Source organism: Hetaerina americana, unplaced genomic scaffold (genome assembly GCF_022747635.1).
Source record: "Hetaerina americana unplaced genomic scaffold, ioHetAmer1.1.p SCAF_2, whole genome shotgun sequence".
Lineage (NCBI taxonomy): Eukaryota > Metazoa > Arthropoda > Insecta > Odonata > Calopterygidae > Hetaerina > Hetaerina americana.
Window position 1 is genome coordinate 16,821,164 of NW_027286763.1, and position 22,407 is coordinate 16,843,570.

Genomic DNA, 22,407 nt, shown 5'->3' on the forward strand with positions numbered 1-22,407 from the left:
ATGGCTTACCAAATCGTTCCGGCCAACCGATGCCCAAAATTTTGTTGTTGCTGGTAAGATAATTTCTGCAAAAATGTATTTGAATTTTTTTTTCAAACCTTGGTTCACTGGAAGGAATTTAATCCTGTTATGGAAAGGGTGAATTTTTTTAAAGAGTTTGTAAAATTGGATTTTTAATCATGGTCATTGTTCAATATTCACATTTAACACATTTTAACTTTAGCATTAACCTCAAAAGCATGTGAAATTCACACATCAGTATAGAAGGGGGTAGTTACTTTCCCAGTGCCAGCTATGGTTTCCCAGGTATAACTGGTACCGGCAAAATCACAGCTTGGAAGATGAGGGTTCTCAGAGGGGAATGCCTAGGAATCGAGCCCAGACCCCTTTCCTCATTTGCCAAACATTGTCCCCTCTATTACAGTCTTCAACATCCCACTGCCAATCAATATGCCATTCATCCATTTTTCCTGCCTCCTAGGGATTGCTCCCAACAAACCCCTCCCCTTGCCCACCACTTCCTTCCTTCAGTCCATTTCACCACTTTGGTCCATTTCACCTTCTCCACACCCACATTTCAAAAGCCTCCAGTCTACGTCTATCCTCCTACTTCAATGACCACGTTTCCGCACCGCACATGGCTACACTCCATATCAAAGTTTTGAACCAGTCTTTTCTTAATATCCTTACTCAACGTCCCTGTCATCAACTCCCTCCTCCTTGTGAAAGCCTCTTTGCCTAGCGCAATTCTTCTCCTTACGTCCCTACTACTTTGACCGTGTTGGTCCAAAACACTACCGAGATACATAAACTGTTCTACCTGCTCTAGTTTTTGCCCTCCTATTATAATGTTAAGCTTAGCCTTTTTCTTTCTAGAAAATCGCATAACCTTTGTTTTATTAATATTGATTCTCATTCCATACCTGTAGCACTGAATTTCCAATTCACTCAGCAATGCTTGCAACCCCTTGGCTGACTGAAAAACTAAAGCTTGGTCATCAGCGAACCTAACTGACTTAAGAATTCCCCGCCCACTTTCATTCCTACCTCCAGTTCTTCCCATGCCTCTTTAATCATTTCCTCTGCATACAGGTTGAACAGCAACGGTGATAATGGGCAACCCTGCCTTACACCTCTTCCTAACACTGCCCAACCGGACTCCCCGTTCCCCACTCGCACCTTTGCAGTCTGAGACATGTACAGGTTGCGGATAAGCCTCCTTTCCCTCAAATCTATTCCTATTTTCTGCAGAATACTCATTAGTTTTTCCCAGTTCACTCTATCAAAAGCTTTTTCGAAATCTACGAAACAGGCAAATACCTCTTGGCTGTGTTCTATATTCCTCTCGATTAATAATCTCATTACTGCAATGGCATCTCGCGTACCTCTCCCCTTCCTAAACCCAAACTGATCATCCCCTAAGTAATCATTTGCCCTACTCACTATCCTTTTGTTTATGATCCTGAGAACAACTTTAGCTGCGTGGGATATCAAACTTATTGTCCTGTAGTCCTCACATGATGTAGCCTTTATCTTTTTCTGAATAGGAACTAAAACTGATCTCACAAAGTCTTCCAGCCAGATTCCTTCCTCATAGATACTACAAATCAGCCGATATAGCCTCTTCCTCCCACATTTTCCTAAACATTTCAATAGTTCCGCGGGAATGTTATCCACCACCACGGCCTTATTTAGTTTCATCTCCCTTAATGCCCTTCCTATCTCATCGTGGAGTATGCCCGGGCCTAAGCTACCTTCCTCTACGTCATGTTCCTTTTCTATATCTGTAACTATTAACACAGATCTTCCCTTCTTACTTCCTGATAGTGATTTAACCTGGCTGTATAGCGCATCAATTTCACCCTTCCTCTGCAATCTTTCCACATCCTTGAACTGCATCTTCTAACATGCTTATTTTGCTTTATTCGTTGCCCGTCCCTGTTTATTATTTGTTTGTTATTCCTTTTGCCAAACTCTGTGTTTGCATTCTTCTATTTTTTTCTAACATCTATCTTTGCAACCATCTCAACCGCAATCCATGGTTTCCTTGTCCTTTTCCCATTAACATTTCCTATAGTTTTTATGTGGCTTTTGATATCCCTTTCTTGATACATTCCCATTTTTCTTCAAAAGTGCACAGCTCTTTACCATTACCCATGATTTTCTCTACAGCCTGTTGGTGCTCCTTCTTTTTCAATCCATTTAATGCTTGTACATTTCATTTCCTAACCTGCCCCCCAGCCTTATCTTTTTGAAATGGACGCTACACTTTATAACAACTAAATTGTAGTCAGAGTCCGCATCGGCTCCTGGGAAGCTGTACAAATTGATCACACTGTTCCTGCATCTAACCAGAATATAATCTAACTGATACCTTTCATAGTCACCCGGCATTTTCCATGCATACCTACACCTTTTGTGGTATGTAAACCAAGTGTTGGTGACTAGCCCATCTCCTACATAACTCAATTTCTTTCTCCCTGCAGTCATTCCATACACCTAAACCGTAGTCCCACACCTCATCACCATCTCTCCCTTCACCTACCATTGAATTCCAATCCCCCATCACCATCAAATGTTTCCCATTAGGAACACATGCAATAATGTCCTCTAACTGATTGTGTATCCTATCAACTTCTTCTTCCTTATGATTGCTTGGTGGCAAGCATACCTGAACAATGACAAAGTTCATCAGTTTTGCTTTTATCACTACTAGTAATATTCTATCTGTTGCTTGTTCTATGTTGACTACGCTTCTTCCTACCTCTTCATTCAATGTAATGGTAACCCGTTGTTGGCTCTTGTACCCACCGCTGTATATTTTTCTATAACTATCACTCCAGTAATCCCCGCTATCCTTCCATCTCTCCTCGCATAAACCTAAACTATCTATATTTCCACTTTCCATCTTTTGCTTAATATGGGTGACCCTACCAGGAGCAATTATCATTGCTCCCACCAACACAGCTCTAGGGGTCATCAGAACGCACAAGCCTTTCCACCATGTCAAAGTTGTAGTCCATGGAGCAGGCATTGCATATATGTCTATGACAAAACTGCAAATGAAATATTTAACAGGGATAAACCATTTTAATTAACCACAAACAATAAATGACACCACAGTTATGGTTTTCCTTATCAATCACTGTAGAGTGTTAATTTTGAGAGAGGTTCCATTTTAATTTATGAAATTAAGAAATTGGGAGTAATAGATTTTGATTCAGAATTGATGAGTGAGGATTTTATCTAGGTGGTTGATATGTCATTCCCTAATCTATTTCAATTCCATTCACTATTTTTGCTCGACATTGCAAAATTCAATTTATTTATCAAAGTAAACCAGGATTTAAACATTTAAAAAATCACAATTAAAGAAAGAGTTGATAAACGAACACTGAAACACCAATCCTTAAACAAACTTATATTTCAAATCTGAAATATAGAATTTATTTAAATAATATTAAAATACATTTATCTAACCACTTTCACCAAGGCTGGGTGACTTTTCAGGTAAAAAGAATTCCTCCCCATACCCTGATGTAGGAATATCACCACAGGACCCACTATTATGGCACTGGTATTACGTGACCTCTATGCCCACTCAGCAAACCAAGCTTTTGGGTTCAATCTGTGATTTTAACATAGATCAGCAGGCAATGTTTGAGCCAAATTATTAGAAACCTTTCAGAAACATTTCACAGTAAAATTTGGAACGCAGTGTATGATTATTGCAAATAAAAATCCAGTCACAGCCATTCTCATTTTGACTTGTTTCACCTGTGCTAAACTGTGTGCTTAATAATACAACAACATGAGCGTTTATACACACAACACACAAATTTCACACAAATACTTAACCTATTAATTATCAAATTTTTGATAAATTCAAGAACCATCACAGCCTCTCCAATTAATAGAAAAGATTATGGGGATAACTAAGAAATTGGCCTGGAATTAGTTTTGACAATAGACAGGGCTTTGATAGCCGCTAACTTTTTGCTAACACTTTCTTGGAATTCAGAATCAGATTTACAGGGAGACGATGAAGGTGACAAACTAGTTCTTGTCTCCTGCGGAGAGGTCCCAATAACTGAGGTCGATGAATTAAGCACTAACGTGAAAAGGCGTGTCATTTCACCATAATAGTCAAGCTGTACCCTGGCTAGGGCTTGCACACAGGGATGAAAATACTCCCCCCGGCGGCAATAAAATGTTGGAAGCTCATTTAATAAAATTGCATGAATGCTATTCAATTCACGCGTCGCTTCATTCAAGCATTTCTTGGCAGTCTCCACTTTCACAACATCTGCTGCCATCCGACCCAAGGTACTGCCACTCTGTGCGAGCTTGGCTACTTTGGCAGACGCCTTCTGCCACTCACTCACGGCTTGGTCTCGGCGATGAAGAGCTTGTGACATGTCTTGAAAGTAACTGCCATATTTTTTCGCTGGTTCAATGACAGCTCTCTGACACACAACACCAATGTTCTGGACGCTGCCCTCCAGCTTGTGAATGAAAGAAAAATTAAAATATTCAAAAACTGTCACCAAATAAGCTAAAATGAGAATTTTATTTACTAAGATTAAAACCATTAGTTTCAATTAAATACAGCTGATGTCAAGCAGACACAACATGGGCTTTACAAAACATTCTTTTTGTGACTCATATTATTAATCAATAGCATTAATACATGGGGTTTTCTCTTTCAGTTGTCAATGTGATAGATGTAAAAAAAGAATACCCACCTTATCACGGATGGATAGAAAAGTGGTAAGTGAATTGAACTATCGAATCCCATCGAACTGAAGAGCTTAAAAATTCAGGCCACTGTGATCGACCAAACAATGAGAAAAGTCATTAGAATTCCACCAATTGAACAATAATGACTTTTCTTAAAAATCCTATGGTACAAGAATGATTTTATAAATTAATGTAAAACTTGATTTTTCTCAAAGATGGAAAAATTTTTTTATTATCTCGCAAAATGTCATTAACTCAATTCTCAACTCACCCCAATACCAAAATGAAATATAGTATCTTCATAAAAAGATTAGTCAACATAAGAATACTTGTTGCAGTGAAAGTTGGTTACCTTCAACACAAAATAATAATAATAATAATACTTTATTCATTTTAAAAATGGTACAACCATATTAAATGTCGTCAATCATGTAATTTAATAATTTGTATGATCTACCATAATGGAGAAAAGTTGACTTTAGAGACCTTATATCATTTGAATATTAGAGATCCTAGCAAAAAGAATAATTAGCAGTAACTCAAAATTGACTTTTCCAATGGTCAAGAACATTAACCTAAAGATTTTTTTTTAATTTTCAAGAGGGCTCCTTACCAAAGAAGAGTAACCACACAAAAATAAAACAGTGAATAGGTTTTTAACTGAGCTTACAAAGTTATAATTAATCAAGCGCTATTACAGTGTGGACAAGTTTATGGGCGATAACTCGTGATTGTCAGGTGAGTTACATGTGTGTGTATGTAGTGTTTCCGAGTATTTTTTTTAATTTTATAGCGGTTAGACTGCTATATTACATTGAAGTGTATATTTTCATTTATGGCTCTGATCCGATTTTCTGTAAACGTTTAAGACAATGCTCTACATCACGTCTGACCGACCACACAATATTATAAATAAATTTCAATATTTGCTTTGGGGTTTTCACTTGGCTACTTTTTTCTAATGCTCAAAACTATTATTCATAACGTCTCTAAATATTTATTTTTAATGAAGTTCCAACCAAAAATTAATGACTCGGTTAAAATCAACTTAAAATTAACAGATAACTATTTTCTCGTCAATTAAGTGAACTCAAGTTACAGAGCCAAATGTTCGATGTTAATGAACTCGAAGACCTTAAAATGCAATTTTTCTCATCTGTACATTTACTTTTCCATAGCCTCATAGCAATATGCGCATACGACATGATAGTGACTAGAAAAATGGGTATTAGTAGTTTTTACAACCACTGATGATGAGCTATTTACGGGATCGATATGATCTTGATTGGCCCTGGGTCCTGCCTGGGCTGTCCAATATATCACTAGCTACCTGCACAAGGTCACTGAATATACAAATTGTATCACAAGCGGCGTCACCGTAAGTCTTTGAGGTGGTTAATTTCCACTAAAACAACACTTTATAATAATTTATTGTTACGTTCTTGAATGAGTTTTCAAAATAAAATTATCTCACACCTGTGCAAGCACTGATAAATAATCCTCGACAATTTTTCTCAGGTCAGCGTTGTGGTGACATACAGGACTGTTGGCCAAATCAATTGAAAGTTTATTTTCCAACTTATATGCATTTACAACTAATTCGCTGTACTTCTTTACTTCCTTTTGTAGTCTTCTAGTATTTTCTTCCAAGCTAAGGGAAAAAATAATTGTTGAAAAAATAGGAAAACATCGGGATTGTAGTGACATTTAACTAAATTTATGAACTGTATTACCCTTGGAGTCTGGCAAACGTCAATTCCAAATCCCTTTGCTCGGATGGAGCAATTAGAGTCGGCGCCGACGACGGTTTCGTTGTCAAGTGGTTTCTTTTCAAAGGATTCCTAAACATCCACGAAGAAGATTAGATAAATGTTATGTATTTCGTAGAAATAAGTAATTTAACCTTGTGAAGTGAAAAAAACCTTACCACGTCATTGTTAGTGGTCCAACAGATCCAGAACTAATAACTATTCTTGGTATCTTATAGACGATCTAGTACACTTTATTCACATATAATTAAACTCACAAAGGTTACGTGATTATCACAAGTAGTAATTCCGCAACATTACAATGACTCACTAATGTATTTCATCATTTAGTTCTAAAAACGATTACCCAAATATCATATTAATATCATATAATGTTAAGAATCGCCAATTGATGATAGAAAGAACATAACTTCAGCAAATACTTTTCATATCGCCAATATTCCCTTTGCCGTGATGGGAGTTATCTAAATTCAGACTACACTCATTATCTACAGTGAAGATGGTTCGCCCACTCCAGTGTTCGGAGCTGTAACTCTGTTTTCTTTATGACCCCAGCTCGAAGAGGGAGCTCTTTTACAATGAAACTACAACGTAGTTCAAATCGTGGTTGATAGATTACGCTAGGATCACATCTTGCGCCCTGGCTCACATTTCGTGTGTGTGCGTATGTATGTATATAAATACATTAAACTTATGTGAAAGTCTCACGGATGCGAATAATAGTGTACATGAAATTAGCGCTAGCGGAAAAAGACAAAAACACTCGAAAAAGAAATTTACCAGTTTTCGAATTTTCGGTGGTCCAAGCCACCTCTCTCAAGGAAGAGAAGGAACTCCTTTTCTACCTTCTTTACAGTAATAAATGAGGTCATGAAAAAGATAGGATAAGTCAGACAGAAGATCACCCATGGTATTTCTTTGGGTCTGATTGGAGAGCAAATGATTAATTAATGTAATTTTCAATGCAGTTGAACTTGTTTGATAATCCCCAGTTTTACCTAATAATGAAATAATTTACCATGGGACCTTGTTGAAGGTTGTTGTACTGAGGTACCAGAACTGCTTAGTTTTCAGTTCAGCTCAACAAAATTACTGCTATGGTGGTTGTTAACCACCCATCAGGCAAAGTAGGATGGATTACCTTTTCTTTCCCTAGAACTGCTTACTAATTTTTTCAAGGAATCATTGCCAGTGATCCATATAAGGCCGCACATTTCTGACTCCCAACTTCAAACGTTTCTTGCATTGGTTTTGGTAAGGACCGATTCCTTACTCATCCCTTTTCTTTATTTTTAAAATAAGTATTTCAAAGTCTCTGTCATTTTTTTTTAATGTTTCCCTCTTAAATCACCTCACTCCCTTTCATTTGGTGCTGCCCGCCCACTGCAGCATCTCCCCCTTCACCATCGTTGGTTCCTTTAATTATGCTTTTACCCCCATTTAAATTTCCCCTCTTTAATTCATTTCATTTTTCCCTCCTTTACTGTCATTGGTTCCTTCAATTTTTGCCTCCTCCTTCAGCTTAGGGTAAATTTTGATATTTTTTCCATTTCCTGATTCACTTCAACTTGTTGCAAGTCCCTTTTTCCTTTAGTTTGCTGAGGAGGGTTATATGGCAGCCGAAATACACATAGCTAATGCACGCACTCGTCTTTCCCTGTTTTTTGCTAACTTTGAGTAATATTCTCCAAGTAGTGAGGCCCTTTTCGAATGTGTGAGTGATTAATATGGGAAGCATCAACCCCAGCCGTGCTCTTAATAGTGGGAAAAGGATATGGTGAGGAAAATTAGAGAGGAAAAATAAATTAAAAAATAACATGATATAGGGGAGTTAGAACAGAACAAACTTAAACCCTGCTTATGCTTTAATTTTTTCAATCGGATGCTACACTTCATTACCACTAACTTGTGATCAGAGGCCGCATCTGCTTCTGGAAAACTACAAATTGATCACACTGTTCCTAAATTTGTGCCTAACCATATTATAGTATGATACCTTTCTCTGTCACCTAACATTTTCCTTGTATACCTATGCCTTTTGTGGTGTCTTAACCAAGTGTCCGAGATGATTAATCCCTGTCTCCTGCAGAACACATTTGCTACCTCCCTGTGGTCATTCCTTGTGCCAAAAAAGTAATCCCTCACCTCATCATCATCTCCGCCTTCACATTCAAACTCCCAGCACCATCAAATGTTTCCCAGCAGGAACATGCGATTATGTCCACTAACTGATCATATACTCTATCGACTTCTTCCTCCTTATGATTGCTTGGTGGCATGTTTACCTGAACAATGGCCAAGTTCGTTGGTTCTGCTTTTATCTCTACAAGTAATATTCTATCCGTTCTTGTTTTATGTTGGCTACACGTCTCCCTACCTTTTTATTCAATATCAAGGCAACTGGCTGGCTCTCATTCCCTCTGCTGTATATTACTTTATAACTATCACTCAAGTACATTATCACTATCCTTCCATCACACCTCGCATAGAACTAATACAACAATATTTCCTCCTACCATCTCTCACTTAATATTCTCTAATTTTCTTGTCCTCAATATAGGCCTAACATTCCAAGTTCCTATTCCAACTTATTCAGTCTTCTCCTTCCGTCCTGCTGCTGTCCGTTTTTTTGCAAGGGTTTTGTGAGATGACGACCGCAGAAGCCTTTACTTCCCCACTGCCGGACGTGATACCTGACCAATTGGGCTGAGTCCTGTAGTTGCCAGAACTCATTTTCTCTATGCTGTCCATCATAGAAATCTTGGGAATGATAATTGAGGTGGTTCCCCATTGCCCTCCTCAATAGTGTTTATAAAGTGGCACCATCACTCAATGGCCACCTCTGGGGTCAGATGACTTTGCAGCCAACTTACTGAGGAACAGATGCTGCACAGATATTTCATCTGGCTCCTAGCCTTTGACCTATCTGGCTCTGGTGACCCTTCCTGGAGATTTTATTTGTTCCCACCAGCACAGATCTAGGGGTCATCGGAACATGCAAGCCCCTCCACCATATCAAGGTTATAGTCCATGGGAAGGGATAATGAATATTAATTCCAAATTTACTTCATCGAAGCCTTGGGAGAATGTGACCAAAATACAAATCATCTAAGGTTTTCATACAAGTATTTTGTGAAAACAATATCTTCAGGCAATAAAAATATACTTACATATAATGAGGTTCATCCATTTTGGACAGATTATAAGAATTAACGGATAGCCTTACCTCCAATGAGTTTTATTCTAGATACACAAGGTTTACTCATAGTTAATTGTTTGTAGCTCTTGCCAGCCAAAGTAATTGACAATTTTAACTTAACCTTAAGCATTTTTTTACAAGCACATTTCTAGCCCTATTATAGGATCAATTGAAATTTGAACTACTCGATGAGAACCAAATTTGATATCATTTCAGTTATTTAAACTCCAAGAGCTAAAGTCTCCGCATGACACTGTTGTTCCATATACAAGAGAAAGGAAAAAAACTTCCACAAGATATACTATATGGGAAGGCCCAGAAGTACCTGGCCTGGCCAAGAGATGGCGGTAGTTGTGAGAAAAATATCACTGTATTAGAAAGGATGTAATCTATAAAGCATATGTTTTAAGTATGAAAATGCCACGTTGTTTAGTATTTGTTTGGCTACCATTAATAGTGAATGTTTTCAGTGAATTTCTGAAAATGGAGAAAATTGGTCTTCGTCATGTGATGCAATACTTTTATTTGAAAGGTCTCCGCCTAAACAATATAAAAGCTGAACTCGATTCTATTCTGGGTGAGTCTGCTCCTTTGTTTACAGTAGTAAAATATTAGGTAGCAGAGTTTACATGAGGCTATAGGAGCTGTCAAGATGAGCATCGCATTTGTCGATCAAATGAGGTGACAACGGCAGAAACAGTGAAGAAAATCCACAAAGTGATACCGGATGATTGTTGACTGAAAGTGCGCCAGCTAGCAGACATAGTAGGCATTTCAAAAAGTGTGGTACATTGCATATTAACTGAAAATTTGGACATGAGAAAGCTGAGTGTAAGATGGAAGCCACGTTTGCTCATACTTGAGCAATACCGGTGTCGTGAAATGTTTCCATTGAGTGTTTAGCAAAGTTTCACAGCAACAAAGCAGAATTTTTGTGCAGTTTCATAACCATGGATGAAACATGGGTCCATTACTTCACACCCGAGACAAAAGAACAATCAAAACAATGGATTCAAAAGGGAGAACCAACTCCAAAGAAGGCAAAGACCGTTTCATCTGCAGGCAAGGTCATGGCGTAGGTTTTTTGGAATGCGCATGGGGTGATTTTCATTGACTTTCTTGAAAAAGGAATAACTATCAATGAGGCGAGTGTTAAGCAAACTTATTCCAATGTTTGAGCAAATAAATCAAGCAAAATTGGCTGCATTTGCCTAAGAAGTGTGTGCTGTTTCATCAAAACAATGCACCAGCTCACAAATCTGTTAATGCAATGGCCAAAATTCATGAATTAAAGTTTAAATTGCTTCCCAATGCACCATATTCTCCAGATTTAGCCTCCTTGGATTATTTCCCGTTTGCAAACTTGAAAAAATGGCTCGGTGGTCAAAGATTTTCCAACCGTGAAGAAGTGATGTCGGCAGTTGATGGTTATTTTGAGGAGCAAGACAGTTCTTATTATAAAAAGGGTATTGAATTTACTGAACATAACTGGGAAAAGTGTATACAGCTGAAAGGAAAAAATGTTGACAAATTAATACATATTTTTCCAAAATGTTTAAGTTTTCTTAGTTGGGTCAGATACTTTTGGAATTACCCTTGTACTGGTGCTCTTTCAAAAGCCATTTCATCTGAAAATAGAATTCACCTCATTAATTTCAACAAAATATATTGAATTTACAATCTCAGCAGTTTAGTGAAAGTTTTGAACAAATGCTTTCTGAAAGCAGGATTACTGCTAAGATACCAGAAGTCAAATAAGAAATAAATAGTTCCCTTATAGCCAACCAAATTTTCGGTGTTAGTTACTAGGGTTGCCTAACCGAAATCAATAATAAAATACTCATCATGCATAATGTTGTTTGTTAACTACCTATGGCACAAGAGCAAGTTAAATTTAATAAGATCACAAGAAATATGAGATCATCACTATTCTCTGTGACATCTCAGGACTTAGTCCACAACTGACACTAGAGGGCTGTTTCTAAAAATAATGATATGCATTGCTTTCAAATAACAATAGATAGAGAAACATTTATGCAATGAATTACAAGGGTGAATCAAAAAGTAAGGCCCCCTATTTTTTTTCATGAAAAATCAAATTTATTCTCAACTTTGCGTACATTGTTGGAAAGGTTGAGCATTCAGCTATTTTTCTACATAGTTGCCTTGACGATCGATCACGTTTTGCATCCTTGTAAGCAGCTTTATAATGCCGCCGTTGTACCTTTCTCCCACCGTATCGCAAAGCAGACTGACAACTGCTTCTCAGATATAAAATTCATTGCCATTTAGTGGAAGTTTATGGGCATCATAAACATCTGGAAGTGGTGCAAGGAGTTTTTTTGATAGCAAGGAAAACGTTCACGATGAGCAGCGGCCGAGTTTGCTGGAATCAGCGGTGGCTCCAATGAAGAGATGGTGCGCAATAACCAGAGAATTACCCTTCATGAGATAAAGGAAGGCCTTAATGAAGAGAGTGGCTACTTTGTGCAGAATATTGTGTCGGAAGTCCTTGGTTACAACAAGGTGTCTCACCAAAGGAGTGTGTTTGCATAATGACAATGCAGGTCCACATGTGTTACATCAAACGACCACCCCACTCAATGAATTCAGCTGAGATATCATCAACCACCCTCCTTACAGCCCAGACGTTGCTCCCAGCTACTACCACTTGTTTCCCACTCTCAAAAAACACCTTGGAGGACAGAAATTCAAGTCAGATGAGGAAGTGCAAGAAGTAGTCGTCAGTTGGCTTCGTGACGTGGCAGGAGAAAGGTCCGACGCCGGTATTAAAAAGCTACTTATAAGGATGCAAAAAGTGATTGATCATCAAGGCGACTATGTAGAAAAATAGCTATATGTTTAGCCTTCCTTACTATGTATACAAAGTTGAGAATAAATTTGATTTTTCATGGAAAAAAAATAGGAGAGCTTACTTTTCAAATCGCCCTCGTAGTAACCTCTTCAGCTTGGCTGATTCTCCGATGACTGGAAGAAAATATAGAGTAAAACACTTGTCACCTCCTCACATGAGGAAGGACAGCAGATAAAAACATACATTTACCAGTATCAGTCAGTGTGCACTAGAAGTATCATACACCATTCAATACAGATTGAAATTTCGTGTGGTTTATCATTTGAATTACTAGTTTAAGGCACTACCCCTACCACAGGGTAATTTCAACCTCTCTCTAATGCCACAATAATCAGAGGAATAGCATTTAAAATCTTAGTTCAATTAAAGTTTGCTGGACATCCTTGATGAAACTTACTAACTCAAATACTTCAATTAGGGGAGCCATAATCAACTTTGAATATTCCAAATTTTACATGCCTGCAATGGATGTCTTGCTTATCTTTCTGAAATTAGAACTTTGGTGGCAGGGGTACTCTTAGTGAGGATTGGATTCACAATCAATAATTTTATTTCCTTTATAATTTTTAAGTTTCTTGGACATGGAACAATTTTTGCCTTGGAATACTTACTAAGACAATACTTGCTTAAGTGCTTAAGTCATTAAAATTGCCTAAGTCACTGCAACACATTATTCCAGATAATATTTAGCATATGGACTGGAGAAGGTACATTTTCCTATAGAGGAAAAGGAGTATATTCACAAAAACAGGCACACCAAGAGCAGTCTGATATTGGAGGTATTTTAAGTATTTGTAATAACTGAAGAGCATTAGGTATCATAGACTAAGTTTAGGATGAAAGAGCACACCACGCCACATTTCAAAATCATTTAAAGTTTGGGACAAGACATGGATATTGCGACAATAATTTTTTCAAAATATATGCATTTCCATAAATACTGCAGGGCAAAATGAAACATGGGGTATGCTAGAGCCAAAAGAAACCATATTATGTAAACTTAAAAAAAGCACTCCAGTAAATTTCAAACTATTTGAAAAATTACACCTTTAATACAATGTACACAAAAAGTAGCAGAAAATGTGAATATTTTACAGGTAAATTCTTATTATTATGTGACAATGTATTACTTAGCTCCGAAATATGCAAATGCTGCTGACCACTGCTAACCAAATTAATGTTGGTGTTTCCACAATCAATGATGAAATAAATTCCATCGTAACTCATGTTAAAATTAGAATAAAAATCTTAACATAAGAAAACACTTTCACACTCTCATTTCCATGCCTCCAACAAGACTATTGTCACACTGTTCAATATTGTTTGGCAAAACATGTTTGAAATTATGATAGAACACTGATTCTACCAACTGTCTATCTTTTATAGTTTAAGGAAACCTTTGCTGGATTTAAGTCATATTCACACCTCAAAAGACATAAATAACTCCACTTTCACAAATTCTATCAATGATTCGAAGCACTAGAGTCACAACTCGCTTCACTCCTTGATAGGTTAAATGTCTGCATGTGATATGCCATCAGAATGAAAACGTTAAACACCTTTTCTCCATTTCTCAGCAGCCGTGTATTCAGTCATTGGCCTTCCTCCTATCCCACACGTTCCTATGCCCACTCTTCCATTGACATTGTCAGGTGATGCAAATATACTCTTCTTAACAATGCCTTTCTTCCCAGTGGTCTGAAATGAAATTGATATTTTCAGGTTTTCAAAAAAAAAACTCACGGGTGAGGACTGTAACACAGAGAGAAGAGTGCAAATAAATGGTATATGTAACAAATATTTCAAAGTGGGAAAGGAAGTTTTTTCTCAGATACATTTATACTGGAAAATTTACATAATATTTACCAGTAAGAAAAATCTAAGGAATGAATTTCACAAAATGTGTACTGGACAAAAGTGGCGGATGGCATTGTTTCATACTGATTAATATAATGATGGATTTTCACATATTTTTTTTAGCACCTCTTCCAATTTTATTAGGAAAAAAAATGCACCATAAAATCTGGCAAAATCAAGAATAATTTTTCAACATGAAGTTGTGGAAGGCTCATGATATGGTTTTAACGGAAAGCAGGATATGGAAAACAAATAGGGTTTTAACAATTAAGAGAGATGATTAACACTATATTCAATTTCAATGATTATTTCATAACTCTAAAACCACTGAATATTTTACCTAATTACCCCTTCAGTTTAGACTGAGTTATCTCGTCCTATATAAAAGCATGCAACAAAACCTGACCTAACTTGCACAAGTAATTCATATCACTATTATTACATGTGCTTGATTGCCGGCAACTCAAATTGATATGGTGCACAGATAATTTCAAGGGTAAAAGAACTCCTCAAAAATCCTACGGTTGCCTCAAGTCCACTTATCCCAAAGAAACAGGTTATCATTTGCTTCAATGTGCTTCGTGCATGAATCATTTTTGTCAGATCTGGCTCGTCTTGGAAGACCCATACAGTTGATTGCTTGTTTTGTTTCGGGCTCATACATATAGATCCAAGATTCATCCAAGATTTATCCACAGCTTATGATGCACCACAATTGTATTCGTTGAGCATCTCTTTGTACCAATTGACACGAGCATATTTTTGAGCTTTCATCAAATTATGTGGGATCCAACATGAACAAATTTTTTCACAGCTAAATGTTCATGCAATATCTTATTGATGCTTGTCATACTAATTCCCCAAGGATACCTCAATCTCATGATAAGTCACATGACGATCTTCCCTTACTAGTTCTTTCACAGCATCAATGTTTTCTGGCACAACGGCTGATTTTGGACGACCTTCGTCGCTGAGCGAACGGCGGCTACGATGGAATTCGTTATACCAGGGTCCCACAGTGGCACAAAGGATGGGACTTCATCTCCAAAAGTGAGAGTAAGTTGATCGATGCACTCCTGTCTGGATAATCCATGTCGAAAATCACACGAATGCGTCCACAAGTTAACTCCATTTTTTCCCTGAGACAAAATTATCACGTCACCGTAAACAACACAAGTTATGATCATACGACAAAATATTCTGAAGGAAGTGAGCGTTAAAAAGGTCAAACTTTCACATGGAAACATCAGATGGTGCCTAAAGTACTTTGTGTTGTCAACGCTCAGCATATAAATATCAACCTTCGTACTGATTCAGCAGAGAGAATGCCACAGAGAGTAATTTATCTGGCAAAACTTACTTATTATTCTGAAACTGTAAATTTCTAGCCCTAGGTAAAAATCAATTATAAATCCATGGGCCTGCATGAATTTTATTTTCAGGGCATAGAATAACTCTACTGTCAACCATAAAACTGACACGGAAATAAAAAAATAATGCATCTATCCACCAAATTTTTAACATGTACGATTAGTTTCAACACATTGGCATCATCTGGATGACACCAATGCGTTGAAATTAATCATACTTAATAAAATATTTGGCGGACAGATATATTGTTTTCTTCCTTCAGGGATAATGGATTTCCACAAAGTGAGGTGACCTAACACCCCCCGCCACATGCCCTTGCAGGGTATTATGTAGATGTAGATGAAGCCTGAAAACATGGAACATAAAACTGACCTTTTTCAAGTTGATTACTATGATTTGGTTTTTAAAATGAAAAAAAATGTCTCTCTATTTCAATTGCATTAGTAAAATCATAGTATACAGATAAAGAATTAAGTATGAAAAGATTCCTGAGAATTAAGGTCACACTTAGGATACGAGGGTAATTTGAAAAGTTCTTGGAATGGAATAGAAATAAACGACTTACGTCAGTGAAACTTTTTTATTCTTCAATCTAGTCTTCCTGTACACTAATGCACTTGGTCCAGCAATGTTCCAATCTCTTCTTGAAAATTAGACTTCCTCCCGCCTACAAAATACCCATCTACTTTAGCAATTATTTCTTTGTTTGAAGAGAATCTCTGTCCACCGATGACATTTTTGAGCTTGAGGAAGAAATGCAAATCTTATGGAGCCAAATAAGGTGGATGTAGCAACAATTCTTATCTCAATTTACTTACTTTTGCCATGGCAACAACACTTGTGTATAGGCGTGCATTTTCTTGATGAAAGACGACTTTCTTCCTTGCCAAAACTGGTCTTTTTTCATGTATCATTTCCCGCAGTTGGTCCAGGAGGTTACTGTAGTATTGTCCAGTAAATGTTTGACCAGTGGGAAGATAATTTATCAGCCAAATCACTTTTGCATCCTTTAAAACTGAAGCCATCACCTTTCCGGCAGAGAGCATTGCCTTTGCTTTCTTTGGTGCTGGTGAATCAACATATTCCCACTGCTTTGACTGCTGTTTTGTCTCTGGGGTATAGTAGTGGACACAAGATTCGTCAGTGGTCACAAACCGGTGCAGAAAATCTTGTTGGTTGCTCTTGAAATGGGTCAAACATTGTTCAGTAATTTCCGTTCTGATGTGTTTGTGATCCTGCGTTCAGAATCATGGCACCCACTTTAAATTAATTTTATCATATCCAATTCCACCGCTAAAATGTGATATGCCTGTTTAGATAACATTCCTACAGCTTCAGCAATTTCAGTCAGCGATCCTCCATTACCATTTTATGAACTTTTGCAATAATTTTGGAGGTAGGGGCACATTTTGCTGGACCACTATGCAGATCATCATCTATGCTGTCCAGACCAAACTTTAACTCATTTGTCCACTCGGCAACACATGAATATGAAGGAGCTGAGTCCCCCAGAGTGTTCTGAAAGTAGGCATGAAGTTCCTTTGCTTTCATACCTTTCTTTACGAAGTATATGATCACTGCTTGAATCTCAACTTATTCTATCTTTACAAATCACTACACACGAACAAAAACAGAGAGGTTCCCACACAACAGATCTCTTCTCAGAACACTGACTCGTGACATGTTTAGTAATCAAGGATTACCTTTCAATTCAACAATTTCAGAGTATAAAAATCATTTGCCTTGATTCGAACCCTGGTCAAGGCGAATGATTTTTACACTCAGAAATTGTTGCATTTAAACGCATATTAGCGAATGACTCCGTCAAACATTTCTGCAGCAGCACTTCCCGCAGTTTCTTGAAATTTGTCAAAGGATTAGTTACCTATTATTACATGCTCTAGCACTGACATCTAGTGGTGTTTCCAAAAATCTTTCAAAGTACCCTTGTACAAACATGCTCCCATGTTATCTAAATTTTTGGACCCATTTTGAAAACGTTACCCCATGATGAAACTCTGGGACACTTAAATATTGACTATTTTTTCTTGTCTATAGCTGTTGAGCAATTCCAATGTGAGTGGCACACCTAACATTGAGTTGTGGTACTGAAAGTTAAAAAACAACATCACTATGGTATATTTAAAAATTTCTTTTAAGATGCATGCTGCCTATAATCCAAGAAAGATCAGGAATGGAAATCTTATCCTTAAACTCCTAATTTCACTGCTCTATCCATCAGTGGATGGATTGTGCAATGATACATAATTTTGGTGTTAGCATACCGTTTAATGAGAGTTCATAAATGATAGATGGGAATTGCCATGCCTTCAAAGTCATCTTTTGGTCATCATCTTTTGTCTGGCAAGACAAAATATGTAAGTGCATTAAAAACGGATCGCTCTAAAATCACCTCATTAACCAGAATTACACTCAACTTAAAAATATGCAAATACACACCTTGTGACTGAAAGCGAGCCATTTGTTTTTCTCCCCCTCGCGTTCCTCTTCAAGCTGCTTAAACCTTTGCTGTTTTCTTTGCTTTTTCTTTTTGAGATATTCTCTCTGTTTGAGTACTAACTGCTTTCTGAATAATTAAAAAGAACCAATGGCAAATTAGCATGTGACTTTATGTTTTATTGAATCCACATTATATCCCGAACACAGGAATAATTGTAAAACAATTAGCTCTAAGGACTTACTTAGATTTGGAATCTGCCGGTAAATCGCCAGGATGAGCTACCTTGGGTGCTCCCTCCTGCGAAAGCTCCCTTAATAATGACACATTCGTCACGTCTTCTGTTTGGTAATTGCAGAACTTTACAGTACAAATGCCATTTTCACCTAAATCTTCAATTGTTGCTTCATAATACCTGAAATATGGAAACTCTTTTAACATAGCAAGGGCATTATAAATAGCACACCAATCAATTTTAACAAAGAAAAACTGAGCATTCACAAAAATAAAAATTCTTCTTCAAGTTCATTACATGAGCTCTTGGGAAACAAAACTTAGGTCCCTTACTCATGATAAGCTAAAATCAGGGGAATCAAGAGAAATGTATGTAGATACAATATGCTTAGACTTCAAAAACACCTTCAATTAGGTAATGCACTATAATTTCCTCTCCAAGGTGCAATAATTTGGAATTAGTGGCAATTCAGCAAACTGAATTACCAAATTTTCATTTGAGTTTCATAAAAAAGATAATAATAGATGGCATTAGCTAAAAGTTTGTTAAGTATTATCTTGCCTCTACCAGAGATACATTATTTGTCACCTTTTTCTCATTTATATGAATGGCTTTTCAGCCAATGACTTCAAGCCACATCATGTAGTTTATTAGATTAGAATAAAATTTAATTATTGGCCAGCGATACCTACCAAAACATAGGAAATAAAATAGGCGCTTTCTTTCTTAATCTCCCTTCAATATTAGTAATTGCTATAATGAGAGCTTTCCAATTAGATGCAAAATCAGAGAAATAAATTTTTGGGATAAGTAATCATCCATTGGCTCAGAAGTTTAAACAAAAATTGTGAATCAAGTAAAATACTTAAGAGCCACACCAAAAGTGGACCTTACAAATGTAAAACCCACAAACAAGGGGGAAAATCATTTAATTTAAAAATTAATGAGTGTTGCCATGATGTTACACCTAACCTAGAATATAATTAGATCATTATGGACATAGCAAAAAATGATGTAATCATAAGTATTGGTTATTGGGACAACATTTGTCTGAAGTCATTTCCACCATTAATGACAGCTAGGTAATTCAGAGAAGATGTGATAATTATGGAATGGAAGAAGGGTGCAGAGAAACCTGGCATCGAAATTAACCTACCATTAACAATAAGTGTCAAGAGGTCCACAGTTTAAGATAAATTATGTAAATTCAGCATTGAAAAGTTGCCTGTTAAGTGAAAATTCTTGAACCAAATAATCATCTGATTATTGAATAGACTGGGTAGGGAGCCACTGTACACATTTTGTTTACATGAATGAATGTGATTCGTGTGCTTCATGCAAATTATGGGTGAATGTGTTCATATAGACGCTCCCAATACAAAGAATTAGAAATTATCTGGAACTGAAGAAACATTCTTTCATACAATCTAAAGCATGAAACAGTGCTTCTTCTGTTTCATAAGTTAGTATCTGAAATTTCTGGATTAATGCCACACAGAAAGAATGCAAAATAGTATTGCCTCTACCTTAAGAGTGACAGTAGAGATATTCATGGTAAAGCTATGTACTAAGTTTCAATTCACTAAACAGTTTAGTTTGTTCTGCACGCACATTTGTGTGGAGAATGTATTGTCTCTCCCTACAAATTTGAAAATGAATACAAAAATAAGAGCAATGTGTATTTGTGTGAACATAATATACTGTTTTAAACTGATAAAAAAATTTACCGAAACATTAAGGACCAGCATCATCATTTAACTGAAAGAGATTACTATTCAGTTTTTTTAACCACATATTTGCTGTGGTTGATCCTTCACAGAACACATATAGACAAACAGACTACTAATAAACTAAATGTACAAAAATAAGGAATGAATCACCCAAGTTGAAAATGTGCATGGCATAAAACTAACTTAATGAATATCATAGGCAACAAATTTCCACTGAATGTGTTAACACTTGATTTCTTATGCATTGTAAGTTAACAATTTCCAAGTATAATTCATGACGTATGTTGTATTTTATTGATATATTTAATCGTCCTCCTGGACTATAACCTTGACATGGTGGAATGGCTTGTGTGTTTTGAAGACCCCTATAGATAGGTGAGAGCGATGTTAATTGCTCCTCGCAGGGTCACTCATGCTAGATATGTCAAAATGTAGGTGTCAGACACAAGGCAGTCAGTCCATGAAGCATCTGTTCATGAGTGAGGCACCCCTTGAGCAAGTGATCATGCCCCCTGAAAACACTACTCCAAAAGGCAGTAGGAACAGACCTTCATTATTTATCCCACAAACCCATAATTAACACAAAAACGAATGTATCTTTGCAACAAGGCAAACAGCCTGGTTGCCTGAGAGAATGCCAGATACATGTCCTGCAGCTGGAGAAGCAAGGCTTCTGCAAGTGTAATCAGAAGAAGTCCTTGCAAAGCAGATCCAAAGGCAGAGAAAGAGGAAAAGACATGGAAAAGCACAAGAAAGAGTCTTTTACAAAAGGGACTTGTAATGTTAGGGTCATATCAAGGGCAGGAAAATTAGAAAATATTACATGGGAGATAGAGAGACGAAATAGAAGAATGTTAGGGTAGTGCAAGGTAAGATGCTGATAGGAAGTATGGTGGGGATTTTTGGACTAGTAATCATGGAGAAATATATAGCGGAGATGAAGAAAGAAGGACACATTTAGTATCTGCGAGGGATTAGAATGGGGTGGTCGCCAAAGAGATCGATGAAGGTTAGGCCAGGGCATGACAGTTTATGAAAAAGGACACCATAGGAGAAGAGGGCAATAGAGTTCTGCTGGGGACAAGGTCTAATAATAATAAAAGACTGGTTTACACACCAATAGACCTAGATATATGCTGGAAAAATTTGAGGATTCACGGAGATGACATTTTATCTAAAAATCAAGGGTGAAATTGGTGCACTGTACAGCAAGATGAAGGTACTGTCACGAAAAAAGAAGGGAATATTCATACAAACTATCAAAAAGACATTAAGGAATATTATTATCTGAACCAGTAAATATTTAACTGAGATGGAAAGAGTACATAGAAGGTATATATGTTAGAGGCATTTGGCCAGCTTAGACATACAAAAAGAATATGATGCAGATGAGGTCCAAGCATACTTGATTGGTAGATTATAAAGCATATCACAAGAATTGGCACCAAACAAGGTCATGAGAGTTGACAGCATTACCTTAAGGGTTTAGGAAAACACAAGTGGAAGAATTTCTATTGGTTAATTTATTGTATTTATGAAAGTGCCATTTGGTTGGAAGATTTCACTAGATCGGTGTTCGTTCCTATTCCAATAAAGGTAAAAGTACTCAAAGGAATGTAAAGGTACCCTATGGAACAATAAGCTTGATTTGGCAATCAGCTAAAGGGATACTTACGTTCATCAATAAATGGATGCAAAGAGGTTCAATGATTACTTGGGTGATTATTAGTATGGGTTCAGGAAGAAGAGAAACATGGTGATGCCATAGCAGCAATGAGTTCACTAACGGAGAGAAACAGAGTGTAACCAGGATGTAGGTTTGCTTAGAAGATTTTGAGAATGTGTTTCATAGAGTAAATAGGGTAGAAATAATGAATGAAATGCAAAAGGTAAGAACATATTGGAGGGATAGATGATTTATCCACAGCCTGTACACTTATCAAGACTGCTCAGATTTGAGCTGCAGATTGAGAGTCAGGAATGGCAGTGTTTGGAATAGGGTTGTTAAAACGTGGGCCTCCATTATCACCCATTCCTATTAGCAAATAAGTGCAGAATATGGTAAGAGAGGATTGGGCATAACTGGCGACGGGAATGAAAGTCAGTTGATAATTCATAAAATCAGTTGGTGGTCAGATGATCAAAATTAAGTCGGCCAAAGGTTTTCAAGATT

General features: G+C 37.0%; 2 protein-coding genes across 3 annotated transcripts in view; both read right to left on the bottom strand.

Annotated features, from left to right (window-relative positions):
* Positions 1 to 3,321: 3,321 nt before the first annotated feature.
* Positions 3,322 to 7,043, bottom strand: LOC139687629 (bridging integrator 3-like). Its single transcript, XM_071584869.1, has 5 exons — positions 6,932 to 7,043; positions 6,668 to 6,841; positions 6,474 to 6,581; positions 6,217 to 6,391; positions 3,322 to 4,505 (listed from the first exon to the last, which is right to left on the bottom strand). The coding sequence occupies exons 2-5, from the start codon at positions 6,673 to 6,675 to the stop codon at positions 3,936 to 3,938; spliced, it is 861 nt and encodes a 286-aa protein (XP_071440970.1). The 5' UTR covers positions 6,676 to 6,841; positions 6,932 to 7,043; the 3' UTR covers positions 3,322 to 3,935.
* A 6,129-nt stretch (positions 7,044 to 13,172) lies between these two features.
* Positions 13,173 to 22,407, bottom strand: part of Spf30 (Splicing factor 30) — a 13,796-nt gene continuing 4,561 nt past the window's right edge. Inside the window, exons 4-7 of one of the 2 annotated variants that reach the window (XM_071584790.1) lie at positions 18,514 to 18,684; positions 18,272 to 18,398; positions 18,097 to 18,172; positions 13,173 to 14,281 (exon numbers count right to left, since the gene is read on the bottom strand). In XM_071584790.1, coding sequence (XP_071440891.1) covers positions 14,256 to 14,281; positions 18,097 to 18,172; positions 18,272 to 18,398; positions 18,514 to 18,684 — 400 coding nt within the window. In that variant the 3' untranslated portion in view covers positions 13,173 to 14,255. The remainder of the gene's footprint in view (positions 14,282 to 18,096; positions 18,173 to 18,271; positions 18,399 to 18,513; positions 18,685 to 22,407) is intronic. The other variant, XM_071584789.1, reaches the window with a different exon arrangement.

Bases quoted from the DNA above. Each gene is read 5' to 3' on its own strand.
- LOC139687629 (XM_071584869.1), bottom strand. The intron at 6,392-6,473 runs GTAATACAGTTC...TTTTTCCCTTAG, and splicing joins ACGTTTGCCAGACTCCAAGG to CTTGGAAGAAAATACTAGAA. The intron at 4,506-6,216 runs GTGTGAGATAAT...TTCATTCACAAG, and splicing joins ATTTATCAGTGCTTGCACAG to CTGGAGGGCAGCGTCCAGAA.